At 42.6% G+C, this 20,332-nt stretch overlaps 1 protein-coding gene across 2 annotated transcripts in view; it reads left to right on the top strand.

Moving 5' to 3' along the window:
* Window positions 1-20,332, top strand: part of CSTPP1 (centriolar satellite-associated tubulin polyglutamylase complex regulator 1) — a 241,914-nt gene that overhangs the window by 199,304 nt on the left and 22,278 nt on the right. For both annotated transcript variants that reach the window (XM_004457928.5, XM_004457927.5), the window contains one exon: window positions 16,201-16,285. In XM_004457928.5, the coding sequence (XP_004457985.1) occupies window positions 16,201-16,285 (85 nt within the window). The remainder of the gene's footprint in view (window positions 1-16,200; window positions 16,286-20,332) is intronic.

The following is a 20,332-nucleotide window of genomic DNA, read 5'->3' as shown; positions in this document are numbered from 1 at the left end:
CTGTTCTGTTTTATGCCCTGCCACCGACAAGTGTTTTTCCTCCTGTTGCAGCCCACGTTTGAACGTGTCATTGCACTGTGCCACCAGGGAACCCAAGCTGACTGTAAGCATGTATAAGGCGGGACTGGGGTCCATTGTAAGAGGATCCAAACTATAGACAGGATTATAAAAAATGATTATCAGTTCTGCACCCCCTTTTCATCATGGACAAAATAAGTACAGGAGAAGAACTAAATGGCAGTCTGGATGATTAGACAGGAAGATAGTGCCACTGAAATGAGGGACATGGATTTTTGAAGAAAGGTGCAATGTTCACAATTTCTCTGGGTGGCTTACTTTTTGTTTGTTTACAATTTTATTAAGGTATAATTTATGTACCAAAAACCTGGTAAATTTTTTTAAGTAAATTCTATTTTTCTGATTGCAGAAAATGTGGAACATACAGAGATATATATAAATAAGTAAGAAAACACAAATCACCTGTAATCCCCACAGCCAGGATTAACCACCATTGCTAACACTGGTGTATTCCATTCTTTCTCCTGTGAAAATTTCTTTTTCTTTTTTTTTACTTTTAAAGCAAAGATGGGATCATAATGTATGTAACAATTTTTATTTTTTTCTTTTCCCTTAATATAATGAGGTCCTCTAGTTTATGGCCTTGCATCTTAAACCCATTTAGTCAGATGAATTAAATCTGCATTTTAAAAGCTTCCAGGGGGAAATTCTATATCTGGCACTGAAAATCCAGATGCCTGCAGCAGCCAGGCAGGTAATATAAGAAGCACAAGTGGGATGCAGTGGGGACCATGGTCTACTGCAGCTCCAGCTGATTGTGGCCATGCAGGAAAGCTCCCAGTATTGCCTGGTTTTTGTGGGTTTTTTTTAAGAAAGAAATATCTTAAATCTAAATTGTGTTGTGGGAAATATCTTGATTTTTTTTTAATGTTTTGGCTCAATTTTTAAAAAATAAAGTTCAAGCCAAACAAAACTTGCCTACCCGCCATATTCTCTGTCCCAGACAAGTGCTAAGAGCTTTGCAAGCATGATCTCAATTAATCATCACACACTCTTATTCCTGGTATCAGTCTGCCAAAGGGGTGCCGATGCAAAGTACCAGTAATCTGTTGGCTTTTATAAAGGGTACTTATTTAGTGTAAAAGCTTAGAGTCTCAAGGCCACGGTAAGTCCACTTCAAGTTACCCTAAGACAAACCTTCTCACCAAAGTCAAAGGCCATGTATTGAAGCAAGATGGTGGGTAATCTCTGCCAGGTTTCAGCCTTCCCCTCTGGGCTTCCTCTTCCTCTTGAGGTTCCATGAGCCCAGCTTCTTCCTGATCTCAGCTGCAGGCTGGCGTAGGGCTTGTCTCTCAGGGTTTCCTATATTAGCCTCAGCTCTCTTCCCAAGGTCAACAGTAAGGTATCAGGCAAATGGTCCGTCTCACCTAGGGACTTTAGCGGTTCAGCAGGGAAACAAGACAGGGAGGAGGGCAAACATTGCTATTTAAATAGTACGGTCAGGAAAGCGGACTTGGCCCAGTGGTTAGGGCATCCGTCTACCACATGGGAGGTCACGGTTCAAACCCCGGGCCTCCTTGACCCGTGTGCAGCTGGCCCAAGTGCAGTGCTGATGTGCAAGGAGTGCCCTGCCACGCACGGGTGTCCCCCGTGTAGGGGAGCCCCACGCGCTAGGAGTGCGCCCCGTAAGGAGAGCCGCCCAGCACGAAAGAAAGTGCAGCCTGCCCAGGAATGGTGGCTGCACACACGGAGAGCTGACACAGCAAGAAGACCCAACCAAAAGAAACACAGATTCCCGTGCCACTGACAACAACAGAAGCGGACAAAGAAGACGCAGCAAATAGACACAGAGAACAGACAATGGGGGGCGGGGGGAAGGGGAGAGAAATAAATAAATAAATAAATAAATAAATCTTTAAAAAAAAAAACCAGTACGGTCAAGGAAGGCCTTACTGGTAGCAATGGCTTTGAGCAGAGATCTGAAGGAGAGGAGAGCTGTTCAGGTGTCTTAGGACAGAGGGGACAGCAGGTCCAAAGGCCTGAGGCAGGATCATGTTGGGCATATTCAAGGAACAGCAAAGGCAGTGTGACTATAGTGGTCTGATGAAGGGGTAAATAGAAGATGCTGTCAGGACAATATAGGGGCTCCCATTATGTAGAGTTTGGGCAAGAGGGATTATTAGCCTATTTTACAGGTGAGAAAACTGAGGCTCAAAGAGGTTTGCCCAAGCCCACACAGGTAGGAAGTATGAGGCATTTTGAACCCAGTCCTGTCTTAATTCCATATCCCATGTGCTTAGGTACTCTGTGATGCTATACTGGAAAGTGATAGAGTGGATTTCACAGTAGTTCCATCTCCTAACAAATTACATGCTACATTATGTGCTATCCATTCTTTGTGCCCCTGCCTCAATCACAGAGAATTATGATTTAAAAATCTTAGACTACTAGACCCAAATAGTTCCCTGAGGATTGTTGAATCCAAAGATTTCCACTTTTTTTTTATGGTTCTTAATGGTCTTGCTTTTAAAATATCCTTTGATGCCTTCCTTAATTTTTAATTGATTTTTAAAATATGCTTTACATGAGCATGGCAGAATTTAAAAGGTCAAAAGGGTATAAAATTTCCCATACTTTAAAATGTATTTAACTTAGTCTAATTGGCCCTGGTTATTTATTTATATGTGAAGACTAGCAGAGGAAGAAATTGAGGCACAAAAAGTTTGGGTCCAAATGAAGGCCAGTCTTCAGTGGGAAGGCAGGTAGTCCAAACTCCAGTAAGACCAGATGTTGCCTTTTAGAATACTTGCGTACTTGTGCATAAAAGAAATTGAGTAGATTCATCTTTTGATGCACTAGATTAATTTCCTTGGCTCTGGGATCTTTTTCATCTTTTTTCTTTTTTTTTTCAATCCCTCCCCCCCAAGATGGCTCCCTTGTCTGTGTGCTCTTTGTTTCCACTCATTGTCTGCTTGCTGTGTCTGTTCATTGTCTTTTTGTTGTATCCACTCATCTTTAGGAGGCAGCAGGAACCGAACCTCCTGCTCACTGTGACTGCTCGTTGTGTCAGCTCATTGCATCAGCTAGTCTTATTTAGGAGGCCCCGGTAACTGAACCCGGGACCTCCCGTGTCGGAGGTGGCCACCCAACTGCTTGAACTACATCCGCTCCCCTTCCTTTTCTTTTTGCAGGACTACCAGTCCCAGTGAAGGAAAAGAATCAGGGTTCAGAAACCCTAATTGTTGTGTCATTTCCCAGGATGGGGAGCACTATCATTTGGTTCATTAAAAGTCTTATTTTAATAAAATGTGATTCACTCACATTATAGGCAAAGGATCTCTTTACCAGGAAAACCATGCTTTGAAAAACAAAGCTAATGGCTTTAAGAACAGTAGTTGTTAACATCAGTTTCCTTTCCCACCAGTCCCAAGAGTCAAACACTCTTCTTTCTTCAGCTGCCTCTTTCTCTTACCCACACATATACATATAATTATAGCTACCGTGCATTATATATACCCACAAAAGACAGAAAAAAGCAGGAAAGACAAAGGTGGGTTTATTTGAAGAGATGTATGTTTTCTGGTTCCTGCTGTTTTGTTTCTTATGTCTATTTTTTAGCTAATGGGTAGCCATAAATTCATCATCATTGGTGGAAGTTAGTGGATTCTGACTAGAGAACAGGCTGTGGTCTTTATAAATACGCCTACATGTTGGCAAAAGCCTTCCCATACGCTCACACTTATCGAGAAGCAGGGAACCTAGATTGTTGTTTTTTTTATTTTTAGTCTGTCTTGGTTCAACTCACCCTTAATGAGTAACTCTGTTAGCCACTGCTTCTGTTTATATTTATTTAGAAAAGAAAAAAAATGCATTTTAAGCAACTCAAATGTGTAATCTGTTCCATTTTTTATTTATTCTATGGCTGCTTTGGACAGTGGAAAGCCCGGAGAAATAATAATCTTTTTAGATTTTGTTTTCTGTGGCTTGCTTCCTTAAGCAAGTCCTCATCAGACACTTATGCTGACAGTGTATAAAATTTTCTCCCAACTACCAGCCTGATTTTTAAATTGGAAAGGAAAAAGGTGATTGGAAGTATTTTTTAGAATATAAATTAAATATACTTTTCTTTCACTAATCTGGGTCTAGTCCTGTTCAAACTGCAGCTACAGGCTTATAATTGCATAAAGGGTTTATTATTTTTATTATCCCATCTCTGTTTTCTTGTAGAGATTAGCAGCAAGTCACTTAAAATAGAAAGGGCCTATGAGTTTGTTTCTGGGGCAGCAAGGAAGCCAAGAGCCAGATTCTGCATCTGACTCTGGAGCCAGCCTACGAGAAAGGTGATAAAAGGAGATGGAATAACTGGTGGCAGATTTCAATGTTCACAGTATTATTAGTAATATTAATATTATTATTAATAATAAAAGGAGCAGTCACAGCTAACATTTACTGAGTTCTCATTATGGGTATTCACTGTGCTAGGTGTTTTTCATCCACAAAAAGAAGAAAAGCAGGCTGAGTTCCCAGAGGCCCTATGGCAAGGAAGAAAAGCACATCACAAAAAAACAGCCCATGTAGTAGAAAGAGGCCTGGCCCTGGAATGAGAAGGCTTGATTTGATCCTGGCTCTACCATCTACTAACTTGGTGACTTGATGAGCCAATTTTCCTCATCTGTAAAAATTGGGATAATACCATCATCCATCCCCTCCTTGCCCCCATCGGGTTCTTAGGAGGAGCAAATGTGGTAATGCATATGAAAATGGGTTGCAGAATTATACGGTCTCTCTACAAACATGAGCCATCCTGACTATTAAAAGTGAAGTGATGGAGAACTGGAAGGGCCTTGACTATCAATATCAAGGAAAGTGTGTGCACCTGCCTTCAGGCAGGAAGTCTGTTAGTCACTCATCAATAAAGAACAAAGGCAAGATAAAATAATCAGGAGATAAGGAATAAGATTCTTTCAGCCACCCACTGGCTTGAGCTGGAGGAGAACTTGGATGAATTGTGCCTTTTGTTAGGCAGGTGCCATCCATCTGTACTCTCAAATGTGGGAAAGGAATAACAAGAGCAGGTAGTTTATTGAATGCTTACTCTGTGCCTTACACTGGCACTTTAAATTGATCATATCTCTCTCATTCTCTCTCTCTCTTTCAATCATCTCTTAATCATCAAAAACTCTCAGGGGGAGAGGGAAGAAGAGGTTTGATGTGGGGACATTTTGGGGACTTGGGGTTGTCCTGAATGATATTGCAGGGACAGATGCAGGACATTATATATCCTGCCATAACCCACTGAATAAACTGGGGGAGAGTGTAAACTACAATGTGAACTATAATCCATGTGATGCAGCAGTGCTCCAAAATGTATTCACCAAATGCCATGAGTGTGCCACAATGATGAAAGAGGTTTTTGATGTGGGAGGAGTGGGGGTGGGGTGGTGTGGGGTATATGGGAACCTCATATTTTTTAATGTAACATTTTTTGTGATCTAGGTATCTTTTAAAAAAAGACAAAAAGTGTGAAAAAATAAAAATAAAAAATAATTATCTAAAACAATTTTTTTTAAACTCTCAGGGATTAGTACTGTTATCATCATTATTCATACTATTATCATTAGTAATACTGTTATTGTTATTCAATCTCATCTTAAATTGGCTTCCCCATTGTTACAAAGCTAATTAACTAAAGAATCAGAAATTGGACGCTGATGGGCTGTTTCAGGAGCCTGCACGCACACTTGACCATTGCACAATATAAGACCCACTTATGGGTTAGCGCCAGTGGTTTATAAACTGTCCTCTGCAGAAGACAGTGCCTCGGGCCCTGTCTTCCTGCCACCGCACCCCTCACACCTCTAGCCTGGGTGAGGGCCATTGAGGAGAAAGCTGAGTAAAAGGCTTTGCTTTTATCTATGCTATATATTAAGATTCCTTGTAAGATTTCCATTGAAGGGAAGAAAAAGTATACGTTAAAGAATTTTTCTACCCCATATATTATAACTTCCTTATTTTACAGGTGGGGAAACTGAGACCCAGAAAAGTTGAACCCACAGTAACAAAATTAGCTCTTTGCAAAACTCAGACTAGGTTCTTTCTCTATGTCATGGAGGTTCTCTGTGATAGGATATATTTTTCCCCCTAAAACAACATGAAAACCCTCATTCTGACCATAAAATCCCACAAAGTGATGTTAAAAATACTGCCCAAAAATAGATATGGCTCAAGCAATTGGGCTCCCACCTAGCACATGGGAGGTCCCAGGTTCAGTTCCTGGTGCCTTCTGGAGAAGATGACCAAGACAGCGAGCTGGCATGATGGGCAGGTGCAGCAAGCTGATGCAACAAGACAACACAAAAAGGAGATACAAAGAGGAAAGACAATGAGAGTCACAACAAAGGAGGGAACTGAGGTGGCTCAAGCAATTGAGCGCCTCTCTCTATGTGGGAGGTCCCAGGTTCAGTTCTCAGTGCCTCCTATAGAGAAGACAAGCAGACACAGAGAGCACACAGCAAATGCACACAGAGAGCAGACAGCACAAACAACGAGGGAAGTAGGATGAATAAATAAAATAAATCTTTTAAAAAAAAACTGCTTCTTTGAAAGGTTGAACAAGGCTTTATTCCAGATATTCCACCATTGTGAGCATGAGATGTTTCTGCTCAAAGGGGTGCTGATGGAAAGTACCAGAAAATCTGTTGACTTTTATAAATAAAAGAGTATTTATTTGGAGTAAAAGCTTACAGTCACAAGGCCCTAAAGAGTCCACTCAAGGTACCATAAGAGGTACTTCCTTACCCAAAGTCAGTTGCCATGTGTTGAAGCAAGATGGCAGGCAATATCTGCAAGGGTTCAGCCTTCCCCTTCCTCTTAAGGCCCTGTGGGCTCAGCTTCTGATCTCAGCTGTAGGCTGGAAGGCTCATCTCTCTTCTCAGGGCTTGTTTCCTTCTGTGCTCAGCTACTCTGTTCTCTTCATGAGGTCAGCTATAAACTGTCAGGCTCATCTCTCTTCCTGGGGCTGCAGGATCCTCTGTGTGTCTTCTGTCTGTGTGAGAGTCTGTTTCATCAGCCCACCAAGTGGTTGAGGACTCATTGCTGAGTTGCACTCTAAAGTTGAATCAAACTTGTTTTGAATCAAAGCCCTACTCTTTTAACATAATTTAATCCAAACATCTCAGCTAAATCTAATATAATCAAAGGGTTATCACACCCAGAGGAACAGACCAGTTTACAAACATAATCAATATCTCTTTTTGGAATTCATGAATAATATCAAACTGACACACCTACCTAAATCTCTCCTCTCAACTTCATTACCACTTGGAAGGGATGTTCATTCTCCACCTTAGCTCTTGTGCCTATTTAACTGTTTATATTCAGTTAAGAACAGGAGTGAGTCACAGGCATTTGCAACCATACCTGCTTCTTCTTGGGAACAATTACACCAGCTCTAAGATCTCTGCTTCATAGAGCAAATCCTGTCTTCCTATTTCCCAGCAAAAATGTGAAGTATCAACACCTGGTGGAATAGGACAAGCTGGTCTTTGGATTAGAATGTGACTGATGGTGTAATTACTAGGCTTGAAATAATTTCCTTGATAGGCTGCTGGGTCCATTGGGAGCTTATGGTGCCAAGAGCCTGCTCCACATTTTAGTGTCCAAAACTGGCTCCCATTTCCTCAAAGAATGGTTAGGAGACTAGGCCCATGCCAGAGAAGCTATCCCTGTTGCTACTGGAGAGCAGCTTTCTTTTCTCCTATCACTGGTGCCTGCTTCCACAGTTCCATAGGCCTGCCCACTGTGGGCCTATGCAGCCTGCTGTGTTTCATGACATCAAAGCTTTCTTTGTCCTCCCCAGAACAAAGTCTGATGATGGTCAGAAGAACAGGCAGCATCCTGAGGGTCTGATGTGGTCAGAGTTCTTATCATATTGAACCAGGCCTTGCATTCAGTCCCAGAGTGGTGGCTAGGGATGTCCATGGTTAGCCTGAAAAGTTGACTCAATCACCAGAGTGTGCCATACACACTCCCTGGGGAAGAAATCTTCACATTTGAAATGCTCACATTTGAAAAATGTATATTTGTGTGATATAAAAAGTTCCTGGGGAGTTGTTGGGAGTTTGCTTTTGTTCATTCTCCACATTGCCACAAAATGTCTAATTTAATACTTTGCCTAGAATAGAGATACTGGTCAAGTAGAAATTGGCTAAATGCATCTTTCCCTTGGTGTTGAAAAGTTGGCCTAGCCATATTGAAACAAAGTTTTATTAAAACAAACTAACAGGGAAACGGACTTTGGCCCAGTGGTTAGGGCGTCCGTCTACCACATGGGAGGTCCGCGGTTCAAGCCCCGGGCCTCCTTGACCCGTGTGGAGCTGGCCCATGCGCAGTGCTGATGCGCGCAAGGAGTGCCAGCGCCCTGCAGGGGTGTCCCCCGCGTAGGGAGCCCCACGCGCAAGGAGTGCACCCATAAGGAGAGCCGCCCAGCGCAAAGGAGGGAGCAGCCTGCCGAGGAATGGTGCCGCCCACACTACCTGTGCCGCTGACGACAACAGAAGCGGACAAAGAAACAAGACGCAGCAAAAAGACACAGAAAACAGACAACCGGGGGAGGGGAGGGGAATTAAATAAATAAAAATAAATCTTTTAAAAAAAAAAAAAACTAACTAACAGGTTTGGCTTTCCATCCCAATTTGAACATACCAAACATGTTCTTGAGAGTGAAGAGTTGGCAGAGAATAGTGTTAATAATAGCCCAAGTGCTTTACCCCACAGGTGTCGTTAGAAGCCATTGCTTCTTATTCTTTTTGTAGACTAATTTCCTTTCAGTAACCTAATTTTCATTTTCTCCCATTTATAATATAAAACGATAGGGCTGTTAAAGAAGATAAAATTAAAGAACGCACCTGCTCTGGTTTTAGGGCTTAGTTTGACAGGCACATGAACCTAGGATGTTTGCAATCTTCCTGTGACTTGTGGTACCAAGTGCATCGTGTGGAGTGAAGCTGTCAGATATCTTGCCTCCTTCTCCCCCTTCCTCCCCATGTACTTCCACTCTCCCACTGCCCTGATTCAGAGTAGTAGCACAGGGAAGGAAGTATTTACTCAGCTGTGGCCTGGTGACAAAGCCTCAGTGCGCTGGGGGATGGAAGGAGTGGCGTGGTCATGCCCTGAACTATCCATATCCTTCCGAGCATCCCTTGGCACAGCAGGTTAGCTGAGGGTTAGTGTCATTGAGAACGAGCCCTCACAATCCCCTCATAAAAGAACATAAAGACAATTGAAGCCAAAAGCCAGAGTGCCCTGTCATGAGCTGTGGTGTTCTCTGACCTCTGTGGTAGTTCCTACTGAGATCATGCAGCCAATCAACTAGACGTTGTTCAGTCCTCTGGGATTCCCCATGGCTTGGTAGCATTTCATTATCTCCTGCTCTTGTACCAGAGCCAGCTCACCCAGCCACCCACACACCACTTACACACATGATTTCAGACTAAACCCCATTTCATACCCCAGACTTTCGGAGCTAAAAAAATCTTGAGTCAGGCTTTGGGGAAATCTTTCTCCGAATAAGGGACAGAGATATGGCTCCAATTCCTTCAGTCTGGCGCCCTTCCACTGGTCTCTCTTAGTGACACCACTCTGACCCTGCCCAGTGCACTAATTCCCAGGAAGAGCAAAGGCATCTGAGTCTACAACCACACACCACCACAGTTCTGAACAAGCATTAGTGGACACACTTGGCGGTCTCAAGGAGGAGGTAGAGATGACTAAGCTGCCCCCACGTGGCTTCAGAGGCAGGAATTTCCACAGCAAGCAGGCTAGATACGGAAAAGACAAGAAACGATCTTCACCCTTCTTTTCCTCTTTTCAGGCAAATGAGAATTGGTTAGTCCTTGAATATTTTGGGCATCAGTAATTTCTGACTTGATTAATTCTCTTAGCCAATATAATTTCATCTATCACTCTGTAGGATTTGGTAGCAGTAACCATATTCATTTCCTAGCTGCCAAAACAAATACCATACAATGGGTTGCCTTAACAACAGGAATCTCTTGGCTCACAGTTTCAGAGGCTAGAAGGCTTGCTTTCTCCCAGGGTGAGTATCTTCTGTCTGAGAGCAATCTTTGGGGCTTCTGGGCTTTTCCATCACATGGTGATGCACATGGTGGTGTCTTCTCCCTTCTCGTCCAGGTTCTGTTGATTCCTAGCTTCTGGCTGCTCCCCATGGCTTTTCTTCCCATATCCAATTTCTTGAGCTTATAAGGACATCAGCCATAGTGGATTAAAGCCCACCCTCATTCAGTCTGGGCACACCTTAACCACAACATCTTCAAAGGTCCTATTTATAGAGGGGTTCACACCCACAGGAACAGGGCGTGGGACCGGAACATACCTTTGTAGGGAACATGATTCAATCCCCAGCAGTAACCAACAAAAAGAATACTTTGAGTCAGGGGTCTCCTTATCTTGAAAACTGTAGACATTCATGCTAGAAATGTAATATAGCTGTAAAGTCAATTACCATACAGTTAATCCTAGGCTTCTTCTGGTTTTCATAGTAAAATAGGTAATACAGTCCCTATGAAAAGAAATACTCAAGAGGATTGAATTGAGCATTTGGTGAGAAGGTGCTAGGAGTCAGCAAGCCCATGAAATATGTGTTTGCTGAGAGTTGTAGTACTTAGCAAAGAGCACATTTTCCATTTCCAGCACTTTACAGTTCTTCGCATCTCCTCACACCTTTCCAAGTTTGCAGAAGCACCTCTGTGTTCACACAGTGACCAGAACTTTGGCCCTTCAAATTGTGACCTGGGTTAGTATGTATGCAATGCATGTTTTTATTCATTCATCTCTTCAACAAATACTTCTGTGTGTCTACCATGTGTCCAGCATTGTGCTAACTACTTTAGTTAAATCCAAAAATTCCTTAAGTTGAGGACTTCAGGTTTTAATCAGTTAATTATATTATAAAATAATACTACCATTTAACATTTTGCCAATTTTTCTGGAAAATGCCTATATGTAAATTGTCTCATTTGATTTTTACAACAATCCAATTAGGCAGGTACTATAGTTATTCCCACTTTTTAGATAAGGAAACCAAGACTCAGAGAATTGTTTAACTTGTCCAGAGTCACACTGGTGGTGAGTGGTTGAGCCAGGTTCTGAAGCCAGTCATCTGATTGTGCAGGCCGCGCTCTGCACTAATACACCTGCCCTGCCCACTGCCTTGCCCTGTGTAATTTGGCCCAACTGAAGGATATTTGTAGGTTTAACTTACATAGAAAGTCTGTCACCTGGCCCTGAAAAGCCTATCATCCGAATTCCAGCCGTCCACAAACCAGCTGGCTTCTACCTGCTAGAGTAAAACTCACAGAACCTTTGGAATCAGACAGGCTTAGGTCTGAATCTCAGCCCTCCTTCCTCTGACTAGCTTTGTGTCACTGAAAGAGTAATTAGCCCCTCTAAACCCCAGTTTCTTCATTTCTAAATTAGTAATCCCAAATGCTAGCTGAGCACTTACTATGGACCAGACTCTGTTCTAAGCACTTTAACTCACAACAACCCTGTAACACTGGTACTATCGTTATCCCCATTTTACAGATGGGGAAACTGAGACATGGTGAGCTTAAAGGTCAAGTAGTTTAAAGTCAGTGACAAAGCTAGCATTTGAACGAAGTCAGTCTAGTTCGTTCCAAAGTCCATGCTGTTGGTCCAAATAAATAAAACAATTAAAAAATAAAGGTAAAGATAGAGCTATAAGGGCCCAGTCAGAAACAGCTCAAGGGTGTGAAAACCTCTGGTCTGGAGCCAGGCACACAGTTGGTGGGGCTGTTCCAAGGTTGCGAAAAAGCAAGTTCAACAGCTCTGACCACCCACAAAAAGAGATGCACCAATTTGTGGAGTGTTCTGATTTTGATCTTATAGCAAAGGCTTTTTTTATGCCTTTGCCTTTGAACTTTTGGGATGTGCTGGCTGAAGCTTTCCTTATTGTGGGGGGATGCCTTTAGAGTCGGCATCTGTTGGCGCACACTGCTTCCCTTCCCTGCACCTGCAGAGCAGGCCTGAGAAATGGCGGAGTCACCACCAGCACAGGTGTACGCCTTCCCAGCCAGGTCCTCCGGCCCATGGCAAGCTGCTGGCGCTGGGCTGCAGTCTTTCCTGTTGATGGTAATTAGAGCCCTTCAGACTCAATTTCTTACCTGAAAAATCCCAATTCACTTGAATTGTCTCCTTGATCCAGTTCTTCACCTGGAGCTATTTAGTTCCTGCTGTCTGTTGGAGGGGGGTTGGGCAAGTGGGGAAGAACAAGCACCCTAAGCCTTCATACATTATAATTGATAAGATGAAATCAAGGTGCTGAAAATGTTCCTTGGGTAAGTTTTGCAGCTAGACTGTCTGGGTTTGAGTTCCAATTTCCACCTCTTACGTGAGAACGACCTGAGTTTTTGTGCAGGTAAAATAGTCAGTGTTCAATAAATGTTAGCTGTTAGTATTATCATTATGAAGCCTCTCCAGCTCTCAGCCCCCTTCTTTGCCTCCCAGCCTGTGATCTTCCTCTGGGAAGCCACATACCCTTCCTGGACCCTCCTCTCCAAACTATTTCATCTCTCTAAGCTTCCAGGTTCTTACCTATAAAATGGGACTAGGAATAATGCAACTTTCTTCCTAAGGTTGCTCTGAAGGTTAAAGAAGATAATTCAGCTCAAGTGCTAAGCACAGAACTCAGTGACTATTTGCTCTTATGTTATTCCTGAAGCACAAAGTGATGCCTGAAAGGGCCTTTGAGAAGATTTTGTGGGGAGCTCTAAGGGCCTAAAGTGCCCGAATGTACACCTGGGAGCTCGGGAGACTTGCTCATCCATGCCTATAACTGCTGTGCCTGGAACTGAGGTGCATATGGTAATAGTGCTTGAATGAATGAATGAATGCTGCAAAGGGTATTCAGAAATGGGGTTAGCTAAGGCAACCTGACAGAATTTTCAAGGCAGAACACTCCTAGGTGTTTGAGCATTCAAACTCAGTAAGAAACACCTTCCTCCTCTTCTCTCCTACTTCTCTCCTCTCTTTGCCCCTGGGATTTAAAAACAAAACCAAAGCAACTGCTGTTGTTTAGTGTGACTATGTTCTAGGCATTCTGCTATGTGCTTTATAGACGTCATCTCTTTTAATCTTGACTGAAAGTAGGTGTTATTCTCATTTTATAGACAAGAAACTGAGACTGAGAGAGATTGAGCAAATTGTCCAAGGTGACAAACCTAGTAAATGGCAGAGCCAGGATGTGAACCCTAGTCTATGGGGGAAAAAGAGACAGATTCCATTTGCTCATCAGCAGCAACCAAGGAGTGTCTCCAAGTGGTAGATATCTCTCCCTGGAAATCATCTGACCTTAATATTATCTGGCTACTACTTTAGGAGAACTAGAACTGCTCTCGTCCACAATTAAAGTGGTGAAAGTTGTTTGCCTGCATTCTCACTGATCTCTATCTGACCACCTTCCTCACTTTACATTTGGGAGAGTCGTGTTCCAAAAATGGTGAGCAGGATATATTCTGTTTTGGGTATTTTCAAGAGCCTGTTTCTGGCAGTAGAGAAGTAGAAAGTGATTTTTATAATCTTCTATCCTTGGAAAACAAGTATTTGCAGTACGTGAGTTAGAATAACATGAAGGGGAGGCGGACTTGGACCAATGGATAGGGCTTCTGTCTACCACATGGGAGGTCCACAGTTCAAACCCCGGGCCTCCTTGACCCATGTGGAGCTGGCCCATGAGCAGTGCTGATGCACACGGGGAGTGCCCTGCCACGCGGGGGTGTCCCCCGTATGGTGGAGCCCCACACGCAAGGGGTGCACCCTGTAAGGAGAACCGCCCAGCACGAAAGAGGGTGCAGCCTGCCCAGGAATGGTACTGCACAAGCAGAGAGCTGACACAGAGAGCTGACGCAGCAAGATGACACAACAGGGGGAGGCACAGATTCCCAGTGCCACTGATAAGGATGGAAATGGTCACAGAGGAGCACACAGCGGGTAGACACAGAGAGCAGACAGCTGGGGGGGAAGGGCAGAGAAGTAAATAAAAAATAAAATAATGTGGGAACGGTAGCCATGGTGGCTGCTGGGTGTGGGGAACGGGAGGAAGAGATGAGATGTGGAGGTGTTTTCGGGACGTGGAGTTGTCCTGGATAGTGCTTCACGGACAATTACGGGACATTATAGATCCCCCCAGGGCCCACTGGATGGAACATGAGAGAGTCTGGGCTATGATGTGGACCATTGACTATGGGGTGCAGTGATGCTCAGAGATGAACTTACCAGGTGCAATGGATGTGTCATGATGATGGGAGAGAGTGTTGCTGTGGGGGGAGTGGGGGGCGGGGGCGGTGGGGTTGAATGGGACCTCATATTTTTCATAATGTAATTTTTAAAAATAATAAATAATTAAAAAATAAAAAAAATAAAAAATAAAATAAATAAAATAAATCTATTTTAAAAATTAAATAAATTTCTGTTGCTAAAAAAAAAAAAAAAAGAATAACATGAAGAACCTAAAAAGTGTCTGAGGTCCGAGAACTGGGGTGAAAGGTGGGGTGGGTGAGTTTAATTCCCAGCAGTGTCTTTCTTGAGAGAATGTGGGGTTACACAACTCTATATATAAGCTTCTCCTTCTCCTTCATCCTGTTTATCTTCCCAAGGATATTTTATAGATAATTTTGGTGATAACATGAATTCCTGTGAAACTCTTTGACCTCCTAAGGATGGTATCAGATACATTCACCAAACTTTAGCCTAGAAAAGCACTTGACATTTAAAAGATAGAGCTTTCCTTTATTTACTTCCCAGTAGAACTCACTCCTCTCTCTATATGTGGAGTACTGGAGTGAGAATCTTTTAGATTCAGCGGCTTTTATTCTTTCCCTTCACCTCTCCTGTCCCTCGCCCCAAATCTGTGAGACCATGTGTAGCTATTACTCCCTCCCTTGAAGAACAAAACCTCCTTCCAGGCTGTGTCCAAGGTCAGTCGAGTGAGGAAAGGAAAGGGCACACCCCATTGTGGCCAGGACGAAGGCCACAAAAGCCATCTTGATCCTTTGACCTACACTGACGCTGAGTCTGTTCCTTTGGTGTCCCTGACTTTGGCAGGGTGGTTAGTCTAACTCTCTGTCCCCACCGTGAATTGAACTTTGATGAAAACCTAATAGAAACCCAGGCCTGTCCCTGGGGATTTGGGGTTTTAGTCTTGGAAAAGCATCAACCAAACTAACAGGGGCAGGAGATCTGGATTCCTGTGGTTTAGGCTAACTTAGAGCCAAAGAAACCAAGTGCCTATGATCATCATCTTCATTCTCCAAATGTGGCCATGCCCTCTGGATCCCCTTTTCTTACTCATCCTCCTCCCAATTAGGATGGGGCTTTGGGATTGCTTGGCTTTCACTTTACCATGAGCATGTCTTTACATATTTGAAATACTTTACTATATAGAATACTTGCATTGTTGAAGCTGCTGGGGTGATTTTTAAATCTCTTGGCTTTAGTACATGCAATAACAAAACAGTTGTTAAGCATCAGTGTATTTCCTCTCCCTTGGCATCCTGTAAACCTCCCTGACATTTGCCTCTCTGGGTTTTCTACTGGGCCACAGAGCCTTGGTTGTCTTGATTGTGTATCTTGGACCTTTGCTCTTGGCTTCCTATAATAGGATGGCCAGATTTGTGCACAGGCATCCAAAGAAGTCAGTCTGCTGCAATAATGGATGACATAATTGTGGTTGCTACTCTATACTCTTCTCCATACATTGCAAGACTGAATTTGCCTTAGTACTGTGTCCAGATATTCTGCAGATGGTCTTTGGGCATGTTACAGTGAATTTCAGCAAATTTAACCAGCCTTGAAATAGCTTGTTCCAGATATTTATATACAATGAAAGTCAAACTAAGAAGGCCTATCAAGGTATCCCTCTTGTTCATTTTCTCCACCCTCTTATTTCTCAAGCCAGTGAAATTCCTTTGGCCAAGATGTTGTAGCTGGCTGCCTCTCACTCAGGAAAAGCTTGGTAGGAATATTGATCTCACCTTTAAAAGAACAGCTCTACCAATCTAGAGCTGCAGCCCATGAAATAGCCCAAATTAGGGAAGTGTCTTAAAATGCAGAGACTTAGTGTGTTCCTCTTCATTTCCACTTTAGATTTGCTGACCATGAAAGAATATCACTGTTTGCTGCAATTGCTGTGCCCAGACTTCCCACTGGAGCTCACTCAGAAAGCTGCCAGGTATGTCTTTTGGGTTCCAGGTATGTCTAACTCAGCCATTTGTAGACTGGGGCATCTTAGCATCTTATTTATACAAATAAAACCATTAGTACTCCCCAGGATGGGAATCTAACACCTTCCGCCTCTTTATGTGGATTCTCACCCACTGACTAAAAACCATTAGGACAGAATTGGCATTTGGAGAGGGGTCTATTTGGGATTTGCCCAAAAGTATAATACTTACTTTCTGTGTTTCCAAAGGAAAGCCAAATGATCCTTGTGGTGTCTGTGGGGAGCCTCAGGGTCTGAAGATAGAGTTGGGGGCGGTGAGATGAAGAAGGAAAAACAACCCCCCCACACACACAAAAAAAACAGCAAACAAAAAAACCAGAGGATATTCTGAGAAAAGGGGAGTTGGGGCAGGAGTTGGCAACGACTTGTGATAAGGATGTTAAGGTTGGGGCCCAAGAAAGGCACAAAGGTGAGAAAGCCCCTATTAAGGAAAAAACAAATTGTACTATTTATACTAAAAGAAGCCTTTCAAGATTAGTCCAGAACCAGAGAGACTTGGCAGAAATAGTTAGAAACCCCTAATTTCGGTATGTGGTTTCACTGTCATTCATATTTTTTAACCAAATGAGGTAGCTAGACTATGGCCCAGTTAATTTTTACTTAGTTAAACCACAGTCTGATCTAGAGTTACAAATGGAAGTCTGGCAAAAAAATCTTGTTTTCTGAAAAATGCCCAGCTTTCCTAAAACATATTGATTCTGTTTTCCTTCATTGTCCCATTTAAATTCACTTACCTTTATTATTTCATTTAATCCCTTAAAAAGAAAAAGTTACTTCCTATTTTTCCCATTTTACCAGAGAGAAAACTGAAGCTCAGAGGTTAAGTATGTTGCCCAAAATTGTTGATAGCTTCTAAGTGGCAGAGGAATGATTTGAACCCAGGTCTGCCTAAATGCGGAACCTTTGCTCTGAACCTTTTCTCACCCCTGCCTCCATGTCCCGAGGCAACAGTTCAGCCTGGGGCATTTCTGCTTGGTGCTTGGACCCACTGAAACCGAAGCCGGATTGGCTGCACTACACCAAGCATCATTTCACTCCTGGAACAAACCAATCCACCCTTCGCTGACTAGGAAGCTGGCAAATCCTTGGCAAGCCGTGACAGCCAGCCAGCCTCCCCCAGAAGCAGGCTGGTTTGCAATTCACAGCTCATGAACTAATTTGGCCAGTCTCAGGCAAAATCTGATTAATGATCGCACACCCCAAATTTTGTAGTTTTTTTCCTTCATTGTTCAGTGGATATTTATCTTTCCCAGTGGCGACTGGCCACTGATAAAAACTGCAGTTTGGGTTTGTTTGTTCTTTGTTTTTTTAAAGAAATCAATTTTATTGATACATGTTAATAAAGCATACAATGCATCCAAACTGCAATGATGTTTGGTATAATCACATGGTTGTGCATTCTCATAACGTCAGTCATTATTAGAGCACTTTCATTATTTCAATAACAATAAAAAAAACAGATAAGAAAATTCTTCACCTCTCAGTCTCTCTTTGCTTCTCCTGCTGTACATAGTTGCTATTTCTGGCTCTTCTTCCACATTTTAAAATTTTTAAGCAGCTTTTTTTTTTTTAAAGATTTATTTTATTTCTTCCCCTCCCCCCCCCCCATTCACCTCCCCCATTGTCTGCTCTCTGTGTCCATTCGTTGTGTGTTCTTCTGTGTCTGCTTATACTCTCATTGGGCAGCTCCGGGAACCAATCCTGGGACCTTCAGGAGTAGGAGAGAGGCGATTACTCTCTTGCACCACCTCAGCTCCCCTGTTCTGCTACATCTTCTTATTTTCTCTCCTCTGTGTCTCTTGTTGCATCATCTTGCTGCACCAGCTCTCTGCATCGGCCAGCACTCCTGTGCAGGGCAGCTTTCCCACGGGAAGTGGCATACCTACGCAGGGCAGCTCTCCTGTGCAGGGCTGCATTCCCACATGGGCCTGCACTCTGCATGGGCCAGCTTGTCACGTGGGCTAGCTTGTCCTCACCAGGAGGCCCTTGGCATCGAACCCTGGCCCTCCTATATGTTAGACAGGAGCCCAATTGGTTGAGCCACATCCATTTCCCTGAGCAGTTTTATTGAGATATATTCACATACTATATGATCTATCCAAAGTATATAACCAATAACTTTTAGTATAATCACAATGTTGTATATTCATCACCAAAAAATTTTAGAACAATTTCATTACTCCAAAAAGAAAAACTCCACACCCCTTAGCAGTCACCTCTCAATCCCTTTACCCATCCCCAGCCTTTCATAACCACTAATCTAATTTCATCTTTATAAATTGATTTCTATTTACATTTAATATAGATGGAATCATATAATATATAGTACTTTGTGTCTGGTTTCTTTCACTTAGCATAATGTTTTTTGTCTGATATTAACATCTTATAATAACATATTTTAGTTCAGTTTCAAAGAAAAACGTTCTTATATATACAATTTACCCATATTTATATTTCACATGGAGTTTTACTATGCTATATAGTCCCATGTTACTTTTTTTAGCTTTCCTTTTAGTAATATACATGACCTTAGACTTATCATTTTACTATATCTGCTATCCAAGGAGATTTGTAATTTTTTCTCCTTAACTTAAAAAAAAAAAAAAAAGCTGGGGAGATTATCTCTTTTAAAAGCAGCCAATTAGAGTTATCTTCAAATTTCCATGATTGTTCTCCTTTGGGTTTAGGTCATTCTAAGAAAGATTTAGTTAGCCCTAAAGTTAAAAAAAGAAAAAGAAAAAAGCTCATCATTTTTAAAGCCTGGGCTTAATAATAAAAGTCAGCTATGACTGCAACTAGAGAATTCCTAAATACAGAAAAGGAACCATGAGTGGGAGTGCGTATGCTCTCTGAGGGCAGGCAGGAGCTATACTAGTCTTGTCCACTGCTATATCACTCTGTCTTAATATAGTACCTACGATAGCACCTAGATGCATGTTCTCCATAATTGTCTGCTGAATGAATGAGTACATGAATAAATGAACGAATGGATATTCCATACCTGGCATTTTACATGGTTCTCATAGTCCATAGTTCTAAGTACAGTGCATTAGAACAAGAGCCAGCAAATATACGCTATATTCATCAAATATTTCTGGAGTGCCTATTTTGTGCCAGGAGCTCTTCTACATGCTGGGGATACAGTGATAAATAAGATAGAGTTCCTGCCCCTCAAGGAGCTTGACATTTAGTTTAGAAGGAGATAGCTTGGGTACCAGTCACTGGCTGCCACCACTTTATGATGTATCACCTCGGTTTCTATTATTCCAGAACAACCACTGTCCTTTTCTGTTCCTGAAAGGTAGGAGGCAAGCTTGGGAGCTTTCTGTATGAGTCTCAACTTCGAGGGGCAACAGCTGTGCACTCACCCCACCTATCTCCCTAACCCTTTTAAGCAATCTGATATATGAAGGCATTGCAAGATTAGCATGTAAGTGATGGAATCCTCTAAGAATCACAAATTTTTAAGATTTTTGATACCAGGGTGTACATAATTTGGTCTTCCCCTGGCTGTGAGCAGAAGCTTATCCTCTCCTCATCTAGAAGCCTGCTGTTAGAGACCTCACAACTTTCTTTTGGAGGAAGAGGAAGCATTGTAGCTAATCCATATCAATAGAAGCGTGAGGGGATTATGGTTGGTTATTATAACCAACAGAAGAAGGAGGTCGTCCGCAGAGTGCAGTCCTGGCTGCCAAGGTAGAGATGACTTCAGAATTAGGGCAAGTTTGTTTTAGATGAGCTTCAAGCTTCTGTGTAAACTCCGCCTCCCCAATACCATTTCTTGCCATGCTACACCCCAGCTGTTGAGCGCGTTGAAAAATTGTCATATCCCAGAAAGTGCTGATTGTTTAAGCTATTTGGATTTTGTCCTGACAGTCAGGGTCCCAACTTTCCTATGCACATTCCAAGCCTCTGACCAGAGACACAAATGGGGAAGGCTAAGCCTCCAAAACAATTGTTGTTACTAGAAGAGGAACTGCCCTCTCCCTTTCTATG

The sequence above is a fragment of the Dasypus novemcinctus genome, chromosome 10 (assembly GCF_030445035.2).
Source record: "Dasypus novemcinctus isolate mDasNov1 chromosome 10, mDasNov1.1.hap2, whole genome shotgun sequence".
NCBI classification, from domain to species: domain Eukaryota; kingdom Metazoa; phylum Chordata; class Mammalia; order Cingulata; family Dasypodidae; genus Dasypus; species Dasypus novemcinctus.
Note: the sequence above shows the minus strand (reverse complement) of the source record. Positions and strands in the feature narration are given on the sequence as shown.